Raw genomic sequence first — 23,574 nt, 5'->3', positions numbered from 1 at the left:
ATTGAATTATTAAAAAAAACAGCAGTATGAATTGATATGACTTTTTAGTTATTATTCATTTTTTATTTTTTTAACAGCCGAAATAGTTCATGCTAAGTTCTTTTCTGAGTTGCTGCTTCATTAGACAACTATGAAAATAAATCGGAAAATACTGCGTTCATATTCGCGTATATTAAAATAAAAGTAGCACATATATTGCTATACGTAAAGAGAAAGAAAATAAAAAATGTAAAATTTTTATTTTGAGCGGTGATTGTTTTTGGCACGTGATATGGGCTTTTCCGGAAGCCCGATATTTTTATCGCATGCGGGTTTGCGGTCTCCTTACTGAGTACCGCATCGAGTAACTCGTTTGAGAGCGAAAATTCTCTGCTGCAAGATTTTGTTTTGTTAGCAGAATGAAAATTCATTTTCTTTGAGAACTAATGTATCCGGACCGATATTATTAAAAAAAAAAAAAGTAATCGCACCATGGTTTTTGAATCACTTGTAGCAAGTCTCTTGAACAAACTTTTAGGCGACTACCTTGCAAATTTTGATAGCTCACAACTAAAGTTGGGATTATGGGGAGGTAAGTTCATTGATTTGAGATAACAGATAAAATGCGATTAAAATTTTTACTCTTAATTTGCATGTCCCGTTTCAGCTATCACTTTTTTGAGTTCACGTGAACTTTGCATCTGTTCTGAAATTCTCTAAATATTTCACATTTTGATTAAATTTTTAATTTGCAATTTAGGCTATTAATAAATAAGAATTTTAGTCTTGTTTATTTATTCCCTGTTTTGAATGAAACTCTTTGTTGTCAGAGCTTTTATGAAATATGGAGAATTTTGCACATATGCTGAAAGTTAATCTTGCATGACTTAAATTAATATCCTTTTATTAGTTTATAAAAAGAAATTTCGAATTTATGAAAATCCTTTATATTATCTTCAGGTCGGGAAATGCGTCCGGCTTGTGTAATTTTTAAATATGGTGACTGGCAAACACTGCATTTAATTTCCTTCTTCTAGAAATTATTTTCTCAGTTTGGGAAAAGTATGAAAGAAGCATATGTTTTCTTAAATTTGAATAGGAGTTCATCTGCTATTGAGATTTTAATCAAGAATTTAGATAAATGTGTGCTTTAAACCACCGAGCTTAGATAAAAAGTCGTTTGAACTGTAGTTAAATGCCATTTAGATGTTTATCTTAGTTCTCGTATTTATAAACTTTCCTCTATGAAAACAAGTTGCTTCTGCTTCATAATAAATATTCCATATCTGCTACAGAGTGTTAATTATTACAAAGCAAATTCATGTAATTTTTCTCTATGAAAAGTTAAATTTTGGTATTTCTATTTGCAAATACTAGGATTTCGGTTAAATAATAAGTATTAAAGTTTGCTTGCCCAAGTATGAAATTATGATCTGTAATTGAGACATTCTAGCAGCTTTCAGAAATGTATGTGTAATTTTAAAAGGTAAGAGTTTGCTACCGTGATGGGTAGAGCACAACAGCAACAACAACAAGAAAAGGTAGTTCCTTATTATAGCAGATACCCAAGATTGAATCGCTACTTAACTGAGGTATCTTGCCATATGTTCTTATATCTCACTACATGTTACATCTAGGTTCATCAGCAATTAAATTTTGCTGTGTACTACAATAAGGAAGTACCAAAAAATTCGTCCTTTTGTGTGTGTGTGTATACTTTCTTCTTGGAAAGTTACATTTATTTATTTTTGTAACTGTATTCTATGCTTGTTTACTTGTATGTCAATATTACATATAAAATAAAATTTTTTATAATGAAGGTATTTTGCTTTTTTCAATTTTCTTACAAAGCATGGCATTTTTTAGTGAAATTTTATAATTTTAAAAAATGCATTTAATGATATTAACTTACAAAATAAAATAAAATAAATTAAATTTTAGATTTGATTTTTTGTATAATTTTTTTTTTCCGCATCTAATTTCTTTTCTATTCTGATGTATCTTTGATTGAAAGGAAATAAATAATTGTTACTTTTTTATAAATATATTACATCCTTTGTGGTAAAGGAGACTTATATTTTCTTTCCTTGCTACTAATTATTGTCACTTGGTACCAAATATAAATATTGACACAAAATCTAAGGCAGGATAGTAACAGTCTTAAATGGTATCTTAATAGTTATGCTTGTCATGTAATGAGGAAAGATCCATCTAACTGGTGCACAGACAAATATAATTTTTATTATGGGTGTTATGCGAACTACCATATTGTGCCACTGGAGTTACTCTTTTTCATAGCTATGTATGGTGGAAAAGCTAAATCATCATTTCGTATAATAAAATCTACATCAGCTGAAAAAGTTCATATTCTATTAAAACTCTTTAAAAACCAAAGCTTTCGCTAACTTGTATGTTAAAGTACCGAACTGCCCGAAATGGTTTTTGAGAGTCGCAACAATTTCCTCTCCTCCCCATCCATTAACGCACAAAGAAGAGTGAAGATTTTAAATGACAGACAACCTTTCTACTTCTAACAAATAAGGATAAGAAACCACAAATAAATCCTTTTAGGGTGAGCTGTCTGCAATAAACTGATACAATGCATTATAGGAAACTGCACCTGCTACTGCATACCTTAGGGGAGGGAAAGAAAACAACATTGGACTTTTGACCGTTAGGGGCGGTTTTGGTAGTCTGCATGAAAGGCTATCTGGGGCGATATGGAGTTAAAAATTAGAGTCAATTTCTGTAATGTTTAACAAAGGGTTAAACATTACAGAATCTGCAGTAGACTGTTTATAAAATTTAAAAAAATCAGTGTAGCGAAAGCTGTGGAACAAGCTTCATTGGCATTTGAATTAAAATAAAAAGCTCATTAAATTATTTTAATTGACGATCATCATGCAGAAATTTTAAAGGTGGAAAATGAGTAATGCAGTATAAAGTCAGAGATCTGGAATTATCAGGATTTCTATGATTCCGGATTTTGAAAATTTCAAAATTTTAGATCTTGGGTTAAGTCTAGTAAGTTGACATGCAGAAGCTAGGCCAACACATCTGTAATACTACATGTAATTGACGTATTTGCTGAACCTATCTAACTGTTAAGTTTGTACCCCAGTTTTTTTAGGAAGGACACCTTGATGGGTAGTCCGATGGTCTCTCACCTCTCTTCTACCATTAACCTCTTCATGCAGACTTTAGGCTTGCCCTCTATTTTGAGTACGCCTTTGCTGCACAGATATTTGATGCTTACAAATATCCATGCCTTCTCTGAGATTAAAAAAATCTGCTCTTCAGTATGAAGTCAGTGTCGCTAACCATTATACCATTTAGGTGACGATGTTATTTAGACAGTTCAACATCGTGTCTTTGATTATTATTTATATCAGATAGAAAAATTCGAACCCTTCTATCGAGCCAGAGCTGATGAGGGCACAATAATTTTAGAATTTAAAAGGGCGCTGAACAGCAAAAATGAGTTAGGGATGGCAAAATTTTTAGAATTTAAGAGGCACAGAGCATCAGAATTTAGGGATGGCAAAATTATTAGAATTTAAGGAGGTACTTGTAAGAATTCACTGACATTTGATGGGTCAGCAAATCTGTAGCCTGCCCCTGACGACACAAATACTTAACTATGAGAAGTGTGATTATGGCTGAAATCAATTCAGTGCTAATTAGTTCAGTGTTACAGTGAGACTCCAAAGCTAGCAAGTGTTTGAAAATGATATGCAAGAATCTCTGTCAGGATAAAAATCACATTTACAGTCTCACCTACTTTTTATTTCTTATTAAATTTTCCATTCCTAGATTTTTTTAATGGGGGATTTTTTATTATATTTTTTATTTATTCATTTCTGTTGTGAATATTGGACATCCAGATTTTGGACTTCGTACTGTAACCTGATTTGTCAGATAAATTGTATTTTCTTTGGAAGCCATTATAGAGCAATTATTATTTCACTATTATTGTTTAAAACACGTAGCTTCATGGAAAGGATGTCTGTTTTATTAAATCAAAATAAATGTAAAAATAAAGATAAATATATGAATTCATAAATAAGAATACATGTAATTATGCCAATCAACTACTGTACTCTACAGAGTTCTATTAATATGAGTTTTTCATGCCAGGAAAAAATAAACTGAGTAGCTGTCAGAAAAGGAGTGTGGGTACTTTTTTTTTCGACAGCCTTTCATTGTAGCAGCTTTTCAATTGTATGACAGCAGCAAAGTGTAATATGTTGTAGTTTTATGAACTGTCTTTTATTAAGGATGATTCTTTTTTCCTTTTTAGAAGAATTTAATGACAAATCGTTGTCATTCTGCCAAATTGTATAATCCATACTGATTATTCCTTCAAGGGGAGGGATCAGCATTTGAATAAATGCAGCTAACAGTGTCAAAGAGAGAACTAATCATTGCTCATTTTCCTATTTATTCATGATGATGTCATGGCATAACTACTCAACAAGCTAAAATAAACAGGCTACCACATTTTGTGTACAATTACAACTGGCACTCTAAACCAAAATATATCCAGCATACTGTATTTGCATACTGCACTTTTTTTCCTAAATTTTGTCTCAAAAAAGTTACCTGCATCTTATACGGGAAGGACACAGGTTAACTTTCAATACTGAATGCTATTTTTAGCCTGGATAAAGGTCTAGACACACGTAACTTTTTCTACATCTGTATAATTATTTTGTGCATGCGTGAAATATCTGTTGCCAAAAAGCGGCAAAGTTCGAAGCTGATGTCGAAGTTTGAACAGGTTTGACGGTCACATTACGTCTATGGAGCCTTTCCTGCTTTACATAGACTTTCTTTGACTCAGCCGACACACGTGTTGGTATCGGTGCTACACTGTATAAACGTATCGGTATCGGTGCTTAAAACTATTTGTTTAAAAAAAATACCTTGGAAAATATGTCTACAGGAAACGAGATTAAGTTATACAATTCAGTATAAACTAGGAGTGTTAAACAACGCCAAAGTGCATGGAAACAGAGCAGCAGCAAGGCATTTCGGTCCACCACCTACCGAAAAAATGATACGTACTTGGCGACTGCAGGAAGATCAACTGAAGACTGCTAAAAACCAAAAACATAACCTTCTTTGCCCAGCTCCATCTTGGCCTGAACTTGAAAATGCCGTAAAAATGTGGGTGATAGATAAGAGGAAATTTGGGATAAATGTTTCAACCAAAATGATAGTCATTGAGGTCAACGGATTAGCAGAAAAACTTGGAAAACAGAAATTTTCAGGGTCTGAGGGCTGGTGCTACAGGTTCATAAAAAGGCAAGGCTATCAATGCCACAAAAACAACTACAGTTAAAAGTCGTTAATCCGGACTCGTCGGGACTTCGGTGATTCCGGATTATCGATTTTTCCGGATTATAGATCATCAGTTTAAATCTGGTAAAATGGCATGCAGAAATTATAAAATTAAAAATATGAAACCGTAATTTACGAAATAAAGAACAATTATTATCTAAAGGGTATCAAAATTTACAAAAAAAAAAAAAAAAAAAAAAAAAAAAAAAAGCTGCTAATATTTATTTGTTTATTTTATTAAACATTTCTTTCAATGTAAATTGTTTAAGTTTCTTTACATAAAGTTTCTTTCTTTACATCAGTTTAAGTTAAATGATAATACATTCTCTTTAATTCTATAAACAGACATAATTTCTTGTTCAGTTACAAAGTTCCGCTGTTCAAGTCCTATAATTGCCGTGTGAAGAATACCGACTAATTTGCCAATCGAAATTTTTTCATTTCCAATAACCTCTGTCACTTTCTTCGCTATCGGAAGCGAATTATAATGACGAGGCATTTGATTTAAATCATATCAAAGACGAAGTACATCGAGATGAAATACTACATTTAGAAAGCAATTACAGTCAAAAGTCGTTAATCCGGACTCGTCGGGACTTCGGCAATTCCGGATTATCGATTTTTCCGGAGAGTAGATCATCAGTTTAAATCTGGTAAGATGGCATGCAGAAATTATAAAATTAAAAATATGAAACCGTAATTTATGAAATAAAGAACAATTATGATCTAAAGGGTATCAAAATTTACAAAAAAAAAAAAAAGAGCTTAATATTTATTTGTTTACTTTATTAAACATTTCTTTCAATGTAAGTTGTTTAAGTTGCTTCATATTTTATGTGATAATACATTCTCTTTAATTCTATAAACAGACATAATTTCTTGTTCAGTTACAAAGTTTCGCTGTTCAAGTCCTATAATTGCTGTGTCTACCGACTAATTTGTCAATCGAAATTTTTTCGTTCTCAATAACCTCTGTCACTTTCTTCGCTATCGGAAGCGAATTATAATGACGAAGAATTTGATTTAAATCATATCAAAGACGGAGTACATCGAGATGAAATACTACATTTAATAAGGAATTATAAGCCAAATAAAATAAAAACATCTGTCCTGAAGATAAGGATAGTGCTGACAGATCAAACTTGCAATTCATTGCGCGCCGCCACGACGTTAAAGATAAACAAAGTTTAGATAAACAAATGTTAAAGTTTAGATAAACAAAGGATATGCCTTTATCCATTTTTTTTGCAGCAATTCCACTTTTTGTTTAACAGACTCCAAAACATACTTTCACTTTTTAGATCTTTTACATATTAGTAAATGTATATCGGAAATTCTGTTTGACATAATCGAAAGTTCAAGCTTAATTTTATAAAATTGCTCTAACAGTCTGCAAAAAAATAATAAGCCGGATCCAATTTAAAGATTAAGGAACAACGCAATCTGCAACATTAACTGAAATAGATAATTAGATAATTTTAGCTTAGCTTATACCGTCCGTTACACATTAAACGCATATTCATAAACGTATTTTGCGCACACGCAAATTCGCAGCCGTAAAGGTCTTACGCGCTTATAATGCATACACTTGTTCTTAAAACTAAATGTTGCTTACCTAAAAACTACTGGGTTATATCAAACAAAAACACAGATGTTATAAAAGTATTGTAATGTTATCCTTACTCATATTTGGTACTAAATCACGCTGCTTGGCAGCAGTTTCATGGTCAATAAGGTAATATATGTAATAGATGTATGAATAATACAGTCAAAAGTCTTTAATCCGGACTTGCCGGGACTACGGCGATTACGGATTATCGGTTTTTCCAGATCATAGATCATCAATTTAAATCTGGTAAGATGGCATGCAGAAATTATAAAATTAAAAATATGAAACCGTAATTTATGAAATAAAGAGCAATTGTTCTCTAAAGGGTTATCAAAATTTACAAAAAAAAAAAAAAAGCTTAATATTTATTTGTTTAATTTATTATACATTTCTTTCAACGTGTGCATGCGTAAAGCATACGTTACGCATAGTCGAAATTAGAAAATTGCAACCAGAAAACTTTGATGTGTATTCGTGATATTTATAATAATGAGGAATTTGATTTAAATCATATCAAAGACAGAGTACATCAAGATGAAATACTACATTTAATAAGGAATTATAAGTCGAATAAAATAAAAACATCTGCCCTGAAGATAAGGATAGTAGTGACAGATCAACTTCCAGTTCATTGCGCGGCGCGACGTCCCCCCTCCCACAGAGCAGCGTGAAATCGACAAACAGATTTCGGAATGGTTAGAGAAACAAAGAATATGCCTTTATCCCTTTTTGGCAGCAATTCCACTTTATGTTTGATGGACATCGAAACATGCTTTCGCTATGTAGATCCTGTGGCAGCTCCAGAAACGGAAATTCTTTTTGACATAATCGAAAGTTGAAGCTTACTTTTATTAAATTGCTCTTAACAGTCTGCAAAAAATAATAAGCTGGATCCAATTCAAAGATTAAGGAACAACACAATCTGCAACATTAACTGAAATAGATAATTTTAGCCTAGCTTATACCATCTGTTATACATTAAACGCGCATGTGTAAACGTATTATGTGCATGCATCAACACATAATGTGTTGACGCATGTGCAGAAAGTTTGTAGCTTTGAGGTGCGGATTATAGATCGTTCCAGATTATGGATGTCCAGATTAAAGACTTTTGACTGTACAATAATACTTTTTCAAAATCTTATATAATGTTAAAATATATGCTTTTTATATTCAAGTTGATACCAAATAAGATGACTGTTTTTATAATTTCTGACTAGAAATATATTTTTTTCCCTATTCATTTGGCTTTCTGCCATAAATTGCATTTTTTATATATGCTATCCAGAATGTTTATACGACTTAATAAGGTTCATTAGGTTCCCAGCATTTCCTGAGATTTTCAGATAATCAAGCTATCGATGAACTATGATATCAACTATGATTACTAGTGTCAGTTCCAACTTTTCTTTTTTTTTTTTTCTATTTTTACATAAAGGGTTTTTTTTTGGGGGGGAGAGCATTGGTGGTTAGGGATAATATTTTTTTTATTGTTCTGTGACCCAAAAAATCTCAATATATTTATATATTTTTTTAACCATGCCCACTTAATCAATCTTCAAGAAATCAAGAAAATCGAGAATTAACTGTAGATATATAAAATGTACTGTCGTATGGATATGTAAATACCATATGTATGGATATGTCATATGGATATGTAAATGTCAAACTCTGTGCGCAGGCGCAGAGATTTTTTTGTAGCTTTGAGGTCCGGATTATAGATCATTCCGGATTATGGGTGTCCGAATTAACGACATTTGACTGTATTGCACAAAAAATGCCAGCTGGTTATGAAGGAAAAATACTAGCATTTCATAGGTTTGTTATAAATGCACGCAAGAAAACTTCTTATGAGCTCGGTCAAATAGGAAATAAGGATGAAATTCCACTAACATTTGATGTCATCCAGCAAGACTGTGACTATTAAAGGGTCTAAATCAATAACCATAAAAACCACTGGTCATGAAAAAAACCCGATATACATGTTGGGCTGATGGCACAAAACTACCGCCGTTTTTCATATTCAAAAGAAAAACCCATCCAAAAGAAAAACTTCCAGTGGGTGTAATTGTTCATGTTCATCCGAAAGGCTGAATGGACAAAGCTGGAATGAAACTGTGGTTACAGAACGTATGGGAGAGGCAACTTGGTGGACTCTTAAGAAAACCCTCTCTTTTGGTTTTGGATCAGTTTAGCACCCATAGATCTGAAACCATAAAGAATAAAGCAAGAGAATTAAAAACCCAGATAGCTTTCATTCCTGGTGGATTGACTAGCCAATTACAGCCTTTAGATGTATTGGTGAATAAGCCATTTAAAGAAAAAGTGCAAGAACGATGGAGCAAGTGGATAGGAGAGCCACATCACACCCTCAGGTAGAATGAAGCGGCCCTCTATTTCACAAGTGTGCGAGTGGGTAAAAAAGATCTTGGGAGGACGTAAAGGCTGAAATAATTGTTAAGTCCTTTAAGAAGTGCGGAAACAGTAATGCTCTTGACGGAACAGAAGACGACGCATTATTCAAAGAAGGTGATACTAGCGATGACGGAAACAGTAGTGATGACGATATTCTCGTTTTCGATGATGATGATAGTGAAAAGGATTTTTATGGTTTTGAAAGTGATTAAAGTCTCATTTCATGATAGGCAACGCTTTCCTTGAATCTATGTTTTTTGTTGTTTCTGCTTTATTTTGTATTATGTTTGATTGCTTGCCTTTCATTCATTTATTCATTATTGAAATTTACATGTCATGTTCAAAATAGTTATTTTCCTTCCGTTTGTTAATTTTCCTTAATAAAAATATGTTTGGTAATTGCATTCAATGATTGTTTATTAGGATTTTACGAAACATAAGAACTAAAAGAAGTCACATTTTAAGTTATTGTGGTACCACGCTGTCGTGCAAACTATTGAAACTTTTTTTTCCTTGTGTGTGGCCTTCTAAATAAGGCTGCGGCTTATATGCCAGTGCATCTTATATCCCGTCAAATACGGTATTTACATATCCATACGACAGTACATTTTATATATCTACAGTTAATTCTTGATTTTCAGAGGTAGATTAATTGGGCATGGTTAAAAAAATATATAAATATATTGAGATTTTTTGGGTCACAGAACAATAAAAAAATTATTATCCCTAACCACCAATGCTCTCCCCCCCCAAAAAAAACCCTTTATGTAAAAATAGAAAAAAAAAAAGAAAAGTTGGAACTGACATTAGTAATCATAGTTGATATCATAGTTCATTGATAGCTTGATTATCTGAAAATCTCAGGAAATGCTGGGAACCTAATGAACCTTATTAAGCCATATAAACATTTTGAATAGCATATATAAAAAATGCAATTTATGGCAGAAAGCGAAATGAATGGGAAAAAAATATATATATATCTAGTCTGAAATTATAAAAACAGTCATTTTATTTGGTATCAACTCATATAAAAAGCATATATTTTAACATTATGTAAGATTTTGAAAAAGTATTATTATACAGTCAAAAGTCTTTAATCTCGACATCCATAATCTGGAATGATCTATAATCCGGACCTCAAAGCTACAAACTTTCTGCACATGCGTCAACACATTATGTGTTGATGCATGCGCATAATACGTTTACGCATGCACGTTTAATGTATAACAGATGGTATAAGTTATTATCTAATTATCTATTTCAGTTAATGTTGCAGGTTGCGTTGTTCCTTAATCTTTGAATTGAATCCGGCTTATTATTTTTTGCAGACTTTAAGAGCAATTTAATAAAAGTAAGCTTGAACTTTCGATTATGTCAAAAAGAATTTCCGTTTCTGGAGCTGCCAAAGGATCTACAAAGCGAAAGCATGTTTCGATGTCCATCAAACATAAATTGGAATTGCTGCCAGAAGGGGATAAAGGCATATCCTTTGTTTCTCTAACCATTCCGAAATCTGTTTGTCGATTTCACGCTGCTCTGTGGGGGGGGGGGACGTCGCGGCGCGCAATAAGCTGGAATTTGATCTGTCACTACTATCCTTATCTTCAGGGCAGATGTTTTTATTTTATTCGACTTATAATTCCTTACTAAATGTAGTATTTCATCTCGATGTACTCCGTCTTTGATATGATTTAAATCAAATTCCTCATTATTATAAATATCACGAATGCACATCAAATAGTTTTCTGGTTGCAATTTTCTAATTTCGACTATGTGTAATGTATGCTTTACTCATGTGCACGTTGAAAGAATTGTATAATAAATTAAACAAATAAATATTAAGTTTTTTTTTTTGTTAATTTTGATAACCCTTTAGATCACTATTGCTCTTTATTTCATAAATTACGGTTTCATATTTTTAATTTTATAATTTCTGCATGCCATCTTACCAGATTTAAATTGATGATCTATAATCTGGAAAAACTGATAATCCGTAATCGCTGAAGTCCCGACGAGTCCGGATTAAAGACTTTTGACTGTATTATTCATATATCTATTACATATATTACCTCATTGACCATGAAACTGCTGCCAAGCAGCATGATTTAGTACCAAATATGAGTAAGGGTAACATTACTATACTTTTATAACATCTGTGTTTTTGTTTGATATAACCCAGTAGTTTTTAGGTAAGCAACATTTAGTTTTTAAGAACAAGTGTATGCATTATTTGTTATTGCCATATAAAAATAACAAGCAATGAATTATTTTTGGAGTTATGGATCCTACCATAAAAAAAAAAAAAAAATGTGTGTTAATGGATTCTGTACCATGAGCTGGATATGAACAACAAAACAATAATGGATTGGAATAATTACTTGCAAGAAATTTATGCTCATAGTGTTCTAAACAGAGTTTTTGGTAAAATCGAAGTGCCTAACAAAATAGTGAAAAATTTTAAAAGTCTCTTTACAAAGTGTAAAAAGGGCTTTACGAAGCACAAGGACTATCTGCTTAGAAACAGAGTTGTCTCTGTGGAGAAATCTTTAAGGGAAAATAATTTGAATTTACACTACACATCTGGAAATCCATGAAAATCAGTCCATTCACCCAGATTTGATTCTAGATTGATTTACTAGAGGCCACTTCTTTTGTCAACTAACCACTAATGGGCCATCTGTCACTATAATAGTATGAGAGGTTGAGACGAAGAGCACTTCTAGAAGTCTGCTGGTTTCATCGAATATCTAAGAATGCAGATTTATAAAGGAAAAGAGAATGCTTAAACCCATAAGATGTCCATTTGTGAGATATATATATGTAGTCTGGGAAATATGTGAAAGAAAATTATATTCATAAAACAAATATCATGCTTGAAGTTCTTTAATAAAAGTTTAGGGACTGTGGCACCACATGTGTCAAAGTATACATCAGGAAAATAGCACTCCGAATGTTTTCTTCTTTCTCCTTCAAGAAGAATTTATCATTGCAAATGAATATGTGTGTCTTGGTAATAGTGTAGAGTAGGGCTGGTGAAATACTTTTAACAGTGGGCCAAAAAGTTCCTTTTTTAATGCACCATGTGGGTAACCCCATAATGGTTCTTTGTGGTTCTTTTGTGTGGAGAATACAATAAGGGGAGAGAAAACCCCTCCTTGGTTTAAGAAAATCTCAAATAAGCCAAAAATTGGATCTGTTCCCATTGCTAAGTTATTGCTATTATTATTGTATCCTACTGTAAAAAAAAAAGTGTGTGTTAATAAACATGAGATGGTCAGTTGCATGTGTCAAACCAAAAAGTAACAGATCAGAACAATTACATGTGAAGGGCCTTTCCCACTGGGGTTTACCTGAGCTAACGAAGGCAGTTCCATGTGTCGATTAGCTCCATTATGTCTGCAGTTAAAATTTTTCAACTTGCTGCCCTATGGGAAAAAAACTGGTATTGGAGATGGTTTAGCTACGTCAGTTGTGTCTGTTAGCTCAGATAAACGCCAGTGGGAATGGCCCTTGAGAAGTTTATGCTCATGATGTTCTAAATAGAGCTTTTAGTAAAACTGGACGACCTAAAAAATGTTAGAAATAGATGAAAGTCGTATGAAGTGCGGAAATAGAGCGAGTCAAATACTGATTGTTTATTAAGTAAAGAGGTGTCAGTTCCTTAAGAATTACACAGAAATGAATATTGTAAGCTTGGTAAGATCACTGCCAGCTTTCATGGTTCACTGGTGGTCAACCAGATAATACATAAGTACCAAGTTCATTTCAGTCATAAAAGGCAAAAGATTTTCATAGACTTAACCCTTTCGGTTCTAATAGTCACATACATTCCAGAAATTAGATTTCATCCCTTATTGGGTGAATAAAACTTATTTTTAAATGGGTTTTTTACATTTGCAATATTTTTAAGGAATTAGGGAACAAATATATGACTAAGGAAACCTGGTCTGTTTGCCAAATATATGAGGTAGCAGTTTGTAAAGACTGCTTTATGCCATATCATACTTAAATTGTACTATAAGAATAAAATATTCGGTACTTTTCATTTAACTTAATTATTTATTCCCATGCAGTGTAAGGTTAGCATCACGATATCCTAGATGATTAGGACAGATAGTCCTATTTAACAATACTGTTGGGGCAGATTGTCCCAGGAGATTTCCAGGAAATGGGAAAAGTTAAAAATATTAAACTCCTATTACACTTCTTTTAGTATGTCAGCATTAAATTAAACTACTTTTTATAGTTAAATTTTAATCATGTTGGATCGAAAGAGTTAAGGAAATGAAAGTAAAATATGTTACAAAATTTTGTCAGCTGTTAACGTTGGTGGAGATACTATCAAGCTTGCACCTATCATTCTGAAGGTTAAAGGAACTGATCTCCTTTTTATTAAGACAATTGAGAAATACAAGTTATAGATATAACATATAAAGAACTAAAATTGCTTCTCATAATTTTTCATATTGCATTGACTGTGTGTTTCCGTTTCAAATAAAGTCACATTTTATCCATTAACATGCTTTTCTTGATGCTGGGGTTTCTTATGCTGGGGTCTTGTGATTTTGAAAATACTTCTATGTATACTGTTTCTGGAACTACTTTTATACACATCCTCGGTTGGTGACAAATTTCTCACCAAACATTTTTGGCGAGAAACTCCATGGTGCCATATTACTACTATTGAAATTTTTTGTCTACATTTTGAACTTTAAGCCTAAAATGTCTGCAAAAACGTTTTTAGCGCACAATTTATGCCAAAAATCCGAAACAAAAGGAAAAAATTTAGGTAGCAAAAATGTAAAGTTTCTAACCAAAAATATTTGACAAGAATCCATGTACACAGTGATCTGTTTTAACTTGGAACAACATCAGAGAATTGCACAATCTATGCAGCATAGGAATCTAGGAATTACGCACACCTCGCTAAAATAAACTAACATAACAATAATAAATTTCAAACAATACCATGCACACAGCATTCTGTTATAATTTTAAAAAAAATCAGCAAATTACACAAACTAGGCATTGCACACAGTCTCATCATTGCGCACAAATCAACAAAATAAACTAAAATAAATTACAAACAATTAAAAAAACAACAATAATGACAGAATTTCTTAGCAAAAAAACAATGAACATAACATTCAACAAAATCGATTTCCTCAATTTCTACCACTTTATCCTTCCACCCTATCTTCTGAGACACGGAGCATACAAAGTCCAGCATACATTCATAAATGAAATCCACATAAACACACCCGTGAACAAAAGACTCGTTAACAACTCCATCGTACCTTTTAATACTAAATTTACCTTGCACACAATCCAAAATACGCGACTGAAATTTTACCATGTCTTTCATTGAAACGTAAGCCATTTTAAAATGGCCACCAAACCAACCAACCACTCCAGCAAAATAAGGCTTCAATGGCAAAAGGGTTGCATACAAACAACATTGTGCCAAAACCATCACAGAACACACAATCAAGCCAGAAAAACCAGCGCAGAGCACATATCGCCACATATGGTGATGCCATACATCTGAGGGTGTATGGAGTAAGATAAGAGTAGTACCCTGTTTCTTTGAAAGTCTCAGAGTTTAATAATGTTTTTGAAATGTGAGGGGAAAATACATAAATAACAATTAAATTGTATCCTTCTTTACCAAAATTAAACTAGCTTATAGAGAACTAATTGGGTTTACATAAAACCAAGGCAAAGATCTTATGTTTGTGCTATGAGAGATTGCTTATTCTTTATTAGCACAAAATCATATTGTTTGTAAATACATTTTATTTATTGGAAATGGTTGATATTACACATACTACCAAAAGTACTGCCAAAATATATTGTCTAAATGCTTGTCATGAACTTTGGAATCTGTCAAATCTTCTTGTGTTATAAAAAGTGTCGAATCTTCTCATGCTATAAAAAGTTCTCCGCTTCTTTTTATACGGCTTCTTTTTCTCTCTCTTCTTTCTGTAGATTCTTCTGATAAACAAAATAAATAATTAAAAAAAAAAGTTCAGGTTGTGATGTGTTTCTGGAAATAAAGTTAAGTAGCATAAAACCAGCAAAATAATAACACAAAGAAATTCAAAAGAAACAGTGGGAGAACTCGATTACATACTTTATCATAAATTGTGGACCCAACTTTTGTAAATACCTGATATACGAGGGCCATCCAGGAAGTAGATTATGTTTCCGTCTGTGTCCGCTAGGGGCGGGGCTAGCGCGGCCATCTTGGGGTCAGAGCGTTGCGCAGCTCAGTCTGCATCTAGCCGTGCTAGTGAGAGGTTCGTGCTGTGCTCCGTTCAGATACTGTGACGGTTTGAAATGTCTGCGTTAATTGAAAATCCCGCGAGCTGTGAGGTGCGCTCAGTAATAAGGTTTCTGACTGCAAAAAACTGTAAACCGATAGAAATCTATCGGCAGCTTCGTGAAGTGTATGGGGACAACATTATCACTGAAGGTGGAGTGCGTCAGTGGGTCATAAGATTTCAAAATGGCCGAACCAATGTTCACGACGAAGATCGAAGTGGGAGACCCAGCATAGTGACCGCCGAACTTCTCGAAAAAGTCGATGCTAAAGTCCGTGAAAATCGAAATTTCACAATAACGGAACTTTCTTTGAGTTTTCCACAAATTTCGCGAAGTTTGTTGCACGAAATCATCAGCGAAAAGCTTGGTTACCACAAGTTTTGTGCAAGATGGATTCCAAAAATCTTGACAGAGGACCACAAAAATCAGCGAATGGCTGCAGCGTTGAACTTTTTGGATGCTTACCATAAGGATGGTGACTCTTTACTCGATCGCATCGTTACTGGTGACGAAACATGGGTGAAACATGTGAACTGTGAAACGAAATTGCAATCAATGCAGTGGGGGCACACAAGTTCTCCCCAAAAACCCAAGAAATGCATGCAAACAATGTCGGCAAGGAAGATGATGGCGACTGTTTTTTGGGACAGAAAAGGTGTAATTTTGGTGGACTTCCTGGAAAGAGGCACTACAATAAACTCTCAAAGGTATTGCCAAACTCTCCAAAAACTCAGAAGAGCAATTCAAAACAAGCGCAGAGGAATGTTGAGCTCTAAGATCTTGTTGATTCACGACAACGCCCGGCCCCACACGGCAAATGTCACTCGTAAAGTTCTTGAATCTTTTAAGTGGGAGTTGTTTCCTCATCCGCCGTACAGTCCCGACCTGGCATCGAGCGACTTCCACCTATTCCCAGCAATGAACAAGTGGCTGGCTATGCAGCGTTTTGATGACGACGCACAGCTGCAAGAAGAGGTAACGAAGTGGTTGAAGGCGCAGGCGGCCGAATTTTTCGACGAAGGAATTTCCAAGCTCGTACATCGCTACGATAAATGCCTTAATTTGTATGGTGACTATGTAGAAAAGTAGTATTTGAGTGTGGCTTTCATCTGTATATAATAAAATTTGTTTCCTATACTTTGTTTATTTTTTTATTCCAAAACGTAATCTACTTTCTGGATAGCCCTCGTATATGTTTAATGTTGTCTAGATTACTTGAGTGTCTTCATACTTGTTTGGAAGTACACCAAGGTTGCTGTAAGAGATATACCTTTCTCCAGGACTTACCAGGACTTTCTCCAGGAAGCAAATTAGTCTGCATTTATGTAACACACAGAAAATCCTTATGCAGCTAGTCTATTCAACTATTAGGAATAGAGCTCAAGACAAATATCTAACTATATAACTTTAACTGTTTGATTACTTATGGCCTTAATGCTTGTCTGGTGAGTCCAAATGGCCTTCAGCCAGACGTCCTAAATTCATTATGCTCTGGACCTGTCCTGGATTGAAAACGTCTTGGGATCTTTTAAATAATTGACTACAAAAGTTAAGAACAAGAATTATCAATTATAGAAGGGGGGGTCAGGGTCATGAGTAAGTGTTTTCATGGGACATAGGTATTTTTGTATAAAATAATAAATGTTTGGATTATAGTGGATAATTGTAACAACATATCGTCACCGTTAAGAGATCCATCACAGAATGTTTTCAGTCTATGCTCTAATATTTTAAATAGTTTGTAGATGGAAGTGCATGGTTAATATTTCCTTTTATCATAGAGTAAACCTTTTTTTTTTAAAATTTGGTACAGTACAAAGACTGAGATCGGGACTCATTGGGACTTTGGCGATTCGGAAATTTTTTGGATTTTAGATCATCATTTTGCCATTTGAAATTTTTTCATTCTTGACAATGCCTCTGTTGTTTTTTTTTCAGGATTGGTAGCAATATTTTCTGCATTTAGAACCAAGATTTCATTGTCTGCTAGTTGATTGATGATTAGGGCATTGTCATTGCAATCTAAAACTTTTCTTATATCATCTTTGTTTATTACTATTTCTCCACATTTCTTCTTAAATACCATTAATTGGAAAATTTTGTATTTTGCTTACCATATCTGAAAATCTTCAGATTTATAGCTATCATCATAAAGCTTAGCTAGCATCTGCTATACATTATTGCCAATGTATCATGAGATTGGCGACTAAAGTCAAAATTATTGTGCTAAATTTTGTCTTGCTTCCATTATCCATTGAAGAAGTTAAGCCTGAATTATATTAGTTTTTACTTACTTTCATTTTAGTTATTTTTTATACTCACTTCTATTTCCCACATGTTTAAGGCTGAGTTCCAACTAAATAAATTTCTGCATTTGCTGCCTGGTGCAATCTGTGCAGATTATGAATTCTGCTGAAAGTCACCTGCCTAAATTCTGAAAATTTTGCTGCTCCTCAGTTTTGCATTCTACTATCTTGCCTAAATTATAAAGATTTTTCCATCATTTAATTTTATTGCTCTGCACTTCTCTTAATTCCAAAAATTTTGCTGCTCAGTGCTGCTGCCCTAGCCCTGGCCCTGGCTTATCTTAATCACAAATCAGTTATTCTTATTCAAACAACATTACATGTAATCTTTTTGTCTATGAGCATCTGTACAAAATATATTTTTTGCATATAGAAAGAAATTTCAGTTACATTTTTCCTCGTCACCAAGCTCAACACTTCACTGCACAATTGGCAGAATTAAGTGATCATTGCCAGTCCTTATGTCAACATAAAAAGCTTACCATGCTATTAGGTATTCAGTTGCTAATTTTTTTTAAAAAAATGTTTTATACATTGTTGTGCAAATCGTTTCTCAAGTTGTCATGTTGATAGTCATGCAATGATAAAAAGAAAAAAAAAAAGAAAAAAAAAATAACAAATTATTCACCAGATTAGCATCATTTATGAAAGTTATTCAGTAGGTGTAAAATCAGTAATGCTTTACTGTAGAATGTTTTGGTTTGAGATGTGTAGCAAACAAAAAAGTGGCTACAGAGACAAATTATTGATCATACAGTTTTTCATTAATAGATGTTTGTTTTTTCCTTGAACTTGGAAGTGGTTTGTTTAGTGTCCAAGTTATATAAAACAACATCAGGATCCTCGGCATGTTTTATTATAAAAAGTATCAAAAGTGTGTGGGTGAAGTATTAAGTCTACGAAAAGTTTTCTCAAAAATAGTTGCTGGTGGTCCAGAGGGTTTCAATTTTAGATCATTCTGAATATTGAATATCCAGATTTTGGACTTCACACTGCAGCTCTTTATAAAGATATGCTTGAAAAATTTATACACAAAGTCTATTCAAAAAGCATCAAGTGTTTTTAAATGTCTTGCAAACCAATCATGCAGCTTTATTTGGCAGGGAATTGAAACATATGTTAAGACTCCTTCAGCTGCATACTAGACATTGAAAGGTGAGATACTATTGAATAAATACTCATGTTGTATTGTCATCGTATTTACAATTGCACTGTACTTTTGTGTTACTGCAACTCTTTTAGCAGAAGCCGTCAAATTTTCAGAATGTACCAAACTCTGGCAACCTTGCACATTGCCATGCTTAAAAAATCCTTCAGTCAAGCAATATTGCCATTTATATATGCATTCTTTTTGTTGAATTCCAAGTTATAATGTTTTTTTTTTTTATAAATAAATCATGATATGTCTTGCCTTAATTTAAAAATCTGTGCTTGCAGAATTTGCAGCAGTTATTGCAGTTAAATTTCTGCAGAATTTTGTCATGAAATGTTTGCACGATGCCAAGTCTGCAGTTCTCTGATTTTTTTTTTTTTTTTCCTTTTTTAAGTGAAAACATATTGCTGTTAGTTTTGGGTGAGGAATAGTTCAAAAAATTACAGAACAGTTTGGAGACAAATGTGTTATTTTTTCATTGTGTAGTAAAAGCTCAGAAAATGCTGAATTCCTCATACAAGTAAACTGTGGATAAAAATTGAGAGTGTATAAAAACTGGAATTCCTGTTAGAAAAGCCAAATTAGTGTGTAAAACTTCCACTCTAAAACTATTAAAAATTTTCTTGTCAATTTGAGCATCCAAACATTGATTTCTAAGAAAAAGAAATGCATTTCAGTTTTATAACAGCCAGTGCATTTTGTAGGCCTCATCCAATTATGAAATCCCACCAAACACGAAAGTTGCTTGAGATGTTGCCTGCCTTTTTGGCAGAAGTTTAAATGAACATATTATTTATTTAGTTTGATAATAAAAAGATAAACAAATTACAGATATAACATATGAAAAACTTTACTCGTTTATCGTAATTTTTCACGTTTCATCGTTATTCATCGTTTTCAGAGTGGCTTGTTTTGATGCCCTGACTTTGAAAATACTGCACTTCATGCAGTACTAAGTGTTAATAATTTTTTTCAAAATGCAAGGGGTGCCCACCAGCGGCCGAGTGGTAAAGTCGCTGAACACTGGTAGTTCGGTCCGAGGTTCGAATCCCGCGAACAGGCAGGCTGCATGGGCGTTTTCGTGATTTTCCCCATGTGTAACGTGTATACGAGCCAGTTTCCCTTAGAAAGTCCTCCACGAAGGCATCCCTCCTCTTAGGCAGATAGCCCTCGAGGCTTTGCCATACTCACACACACACACACGCACACGCACAAAATGCAAGGGAAAAGTAGAACTTGTGTCCTTTTTTATAAAAATTAAATCAGCTTATCGAGAATTAATTGAATTTACATTAAACCAAAATGAACATCTCATGCCTGTGTTGTGTCATCGTGCTCATCCATTATTAGCACTAAATCACACTGTTTGGCAACAATATGTATATTTTAATAATATTATTCGTACTGTAATTTCATTATAAGCCTTTCATTTATTAAATGTTTTGGGGAGGGGGAATTATTTTGTAAAATTCTAAAATATTCCGATTACTTGAGCTTTCTATTTAATTAAATGCTGCATAGTCAGCTTTTACTGTATCATGTAATTCTTACTTATTATTCTTACTTATTCTTAATTAAAGTTTTTATTTGAGATTGCTAAACTATATTTTCTTTTCCTATGTTAATAATTACTTATGATACATACTTACGATAAATATTGATAGTTAGGGTATCTTTAAAAAAAATGTAATGAAATCCACCAACCTGCACCTCATAACTTTTAACCTTTTCATCTATAAAAAATTAATAATTTGTGCTGAGCTGGTTGCATTAATCTTGGAAAGATCAGCAGATATGCATTTTTTCTGCTTTTGAACCTGAACATTTGGCTGTGCAAACTGTTCCAGGATTAAAAAGCACTGAAGGATATTGCAATTATACAGTCCAGTTAAAACTGCCATACACTTCAATTTTAGGTTAACGAATCTACTTAGTCAGTCACTACATCTATGACAATAATACAACACAGGAATATACTCAGCAGTTTGTCACTTTTGATTTAGTAGCATGGCAGAATGACAGCTTAGCAAATGTGCTGTAATGTCCATTTCAGCTCTTTATCAAATCATGATACGTCAAGGCTTGATTTCCAAAATTTTATCAAAGTGGCTTATAGACAGATCTTGCATGTGACTTAATTCAGGCGAAAAAGGTGATGTATTTTTATACATCACTCATCTAATAGTATGGATTCACTTCTCCAATCTTATCCTGTGAAATTCAAACTTCTATGTCAGATTTACTTCAGTAATTTCATTGCTCTCATTGACTTCCAATAGATCCCCATCTTGCAGTACTAGAGGTCTTTTTGATTCTCTTAAAATTACCTTTCACTTTTATTAAAATACAAAAACCAATAGTGGTAGCAGCATTGTCATTAGATTATATTCAAAAAAATATATGCTTGATATGCTACTTTGAGACCTTCATATTTTTCATGCTTGCTTATTACTCAAAGTAGTATGTTACTTTTAGTGATGGCACTATACAGAATACTGGATAAACCAGTGCTATATTGTCACCAACTAATGAACAGAAGCCAAAAATTTCCAGAAATAGCTTTACCAGAAAAAAATACAAAAACTCTCTTTTTTTACCACTAGTTCTTTTCTTGAACTTAAATTTCATTTTTCAAATGCCTGTTTTTTCCTAATTCACACACTGGCCAATGAATTAGAAATACAAATTTAATATTTTATTGGACCACCTTTTGCACGAATATCTGCTCTGATTTGTTTGGGCATCGAGTCTACATGCTTCTGGAGTGCATTATGTCCAGAGAATACCATGCATTGGCTATGTAGCTTTTTATATCATATAAATTAGATGAAGAGGAGAGTGCTGTCAGATGCAACCGATGGAATACCTGGACTTTTATTTTATTTATTAAAAAACTTCCAATTTCCTACATTTCAAACTTTCTTGTTTGAAGATGCTTCTGTCAGGGTTAGTACTTGGATGAGTGACCACTCACGTGACTGGACTCGACAAATCAACTTTCAACACTCAGAGAGGAGGAGCCTACACAGAGGAGAAGAAAGGCCTTGCTTGACTTTGAGGCTTTTGCCTTTACGACCACGACTTTCTCGCTTGCGGGCGGGGTGCTAAGCGCACCTTTGACTTATTTAACTAAAAACGAGCGGTATTTGGTCTCACGTGATTTGTAGGTAAAAGCTCGTATGTAGTTGAGATCTAGATTTGAAAGGACGATTTTCATTTACGTGCTGTCAGATGCATTTTTCCACCATATCCCACTTATTTTGTATGGGGTTAAGATCCAGGCTATGCAGTGGCCGTTCAGCGAACCAATTTTGAACACTTCTGGCACGATGTATAGTTGCATTATTGTCCTAAAAGTATCTGTCACCATCCGGGTAAAAATGCAACATTGGAGGGTGCACTTGATTTGCCAGTATATCTAGGTATCTCGTGTCTGTTTGTTTACCCTCAAAGAACACCAGGGCACAAATTCCATGCCAACAGAACATACCCCATATCATGATACTCCCACCAGACCCTTGCACAGTACGAGTAAGGCAAGATGGCTTCATGCCTTCATGGGGTTCTTGCCAAATTTGACGTCTTCCATCGATGCAAAATAAGGTGTAGCATAATTTATCCGACCACAGTACCCATTTCCAAGCCTCAGATGTCCAGTGTCATCTTTCCTGACACCATTGCAAATGAATTCTTGCATGTTGGGCAGAAATGAGTGGTTTTCTCAAAGGCACCTGACTGTGCATTCCTGTCCTCTGCAATTCTGTGCACATGGTTTAAGCTGAAATCTGTTGGGAAGAGCCATGGTTGACGATCTGTGTCAGTTGAAGCACAGTAGAATCCCTATTCTGCTGAACAATCCGTTGGAGACACTACTGATCTCTCTCTTGGTAAACTATGCTCGAACCACAGTTATGTTTTCTAGAAAAGGACTGTGGGTTTTGATTCTAGCTTTTGAAAACCTTTAATATGACTGCTTTTGAGAATTCAGTGAGATTTGCTGTCTTCAGAATCGAGGCCTCTGCTAAATGGGCACCAACCATAAGCCCTTTTTCAAATGGTGAAAGATCTGTCGTTTTATCCATTTTACTTCATTCATCGTGAAAAGCACTCTTACACCTTACTTTTACTAGCATTCTAACCATGTATAACCGACATCATAAATAAATAAATAAATAAAAGCATACTTCATTCTTAGCATTCATTCAAATGAAAATCTCAATGGTTTTTAATTCATTGGCCAGTATGTGTATCTGTGAATTCTCAAATGTTGATCAGTTATTCTATGTGACAGTTAGCTGTGTTATTCGAAATGTTGAATTTCAGTATTAACTAATTAAAAAATATGTATTTTCAATATGCTGTAATGTAAATAAAATTTTATAATTATTGGCTATTTTGGAGGTTAGTTTTTATTTTGTTAAAATTATTAATTTAAAGCAAAATGT

General features: G+C 33.6%; 1 protein-coding gene across 8 annotated transcripts in view; it reads left to right on the top strand.

The window, feature by feature from the left end:
- The first annotated feature begins 299 nt into the window (after positions 1–299).
- Positions 300–23,574, top strand: part of Vps13 (vacuolar protein sorting 13C) — a 334,969-nt gene continuing 311,694 nt past the window's right edge. For all 8 annotated transcript variants that reach the window (XM_085815349.1, XM_085815348.1, XM_085815353.1 and 5 more), the window contains exon 1: positions 300–571. In XM_085815349.1, coding sequence (XP_085671475.1) covers positions 472–571 — 100 coding nt within the window. In that variant the 5' untranslated portion in view covers positions 300–471. The remainder of the gene's footprint in view (positions 572–23,574) is intronic.

The sequence above is a fragment of the Stegodyphus dumicola genome, chromosome 4 (assembly GCF_044657685.1).
Source record: "Stegodyphus dumicola isolate Sdum_Otavi_A_Nest chromosome 4, ASM4465768v1".
In the NCBI taxonomy this organism is placed as follows: domain Eukaryota; kingdom Metazoa; phylum Arthropoda; class Arachnida; order Araneae; family Eresidae; genus Stegodyphus; species Stegodyphus dumicola.
This window is presented reverse-complemented; position numbering and strand designations above follow the sequence as displayed.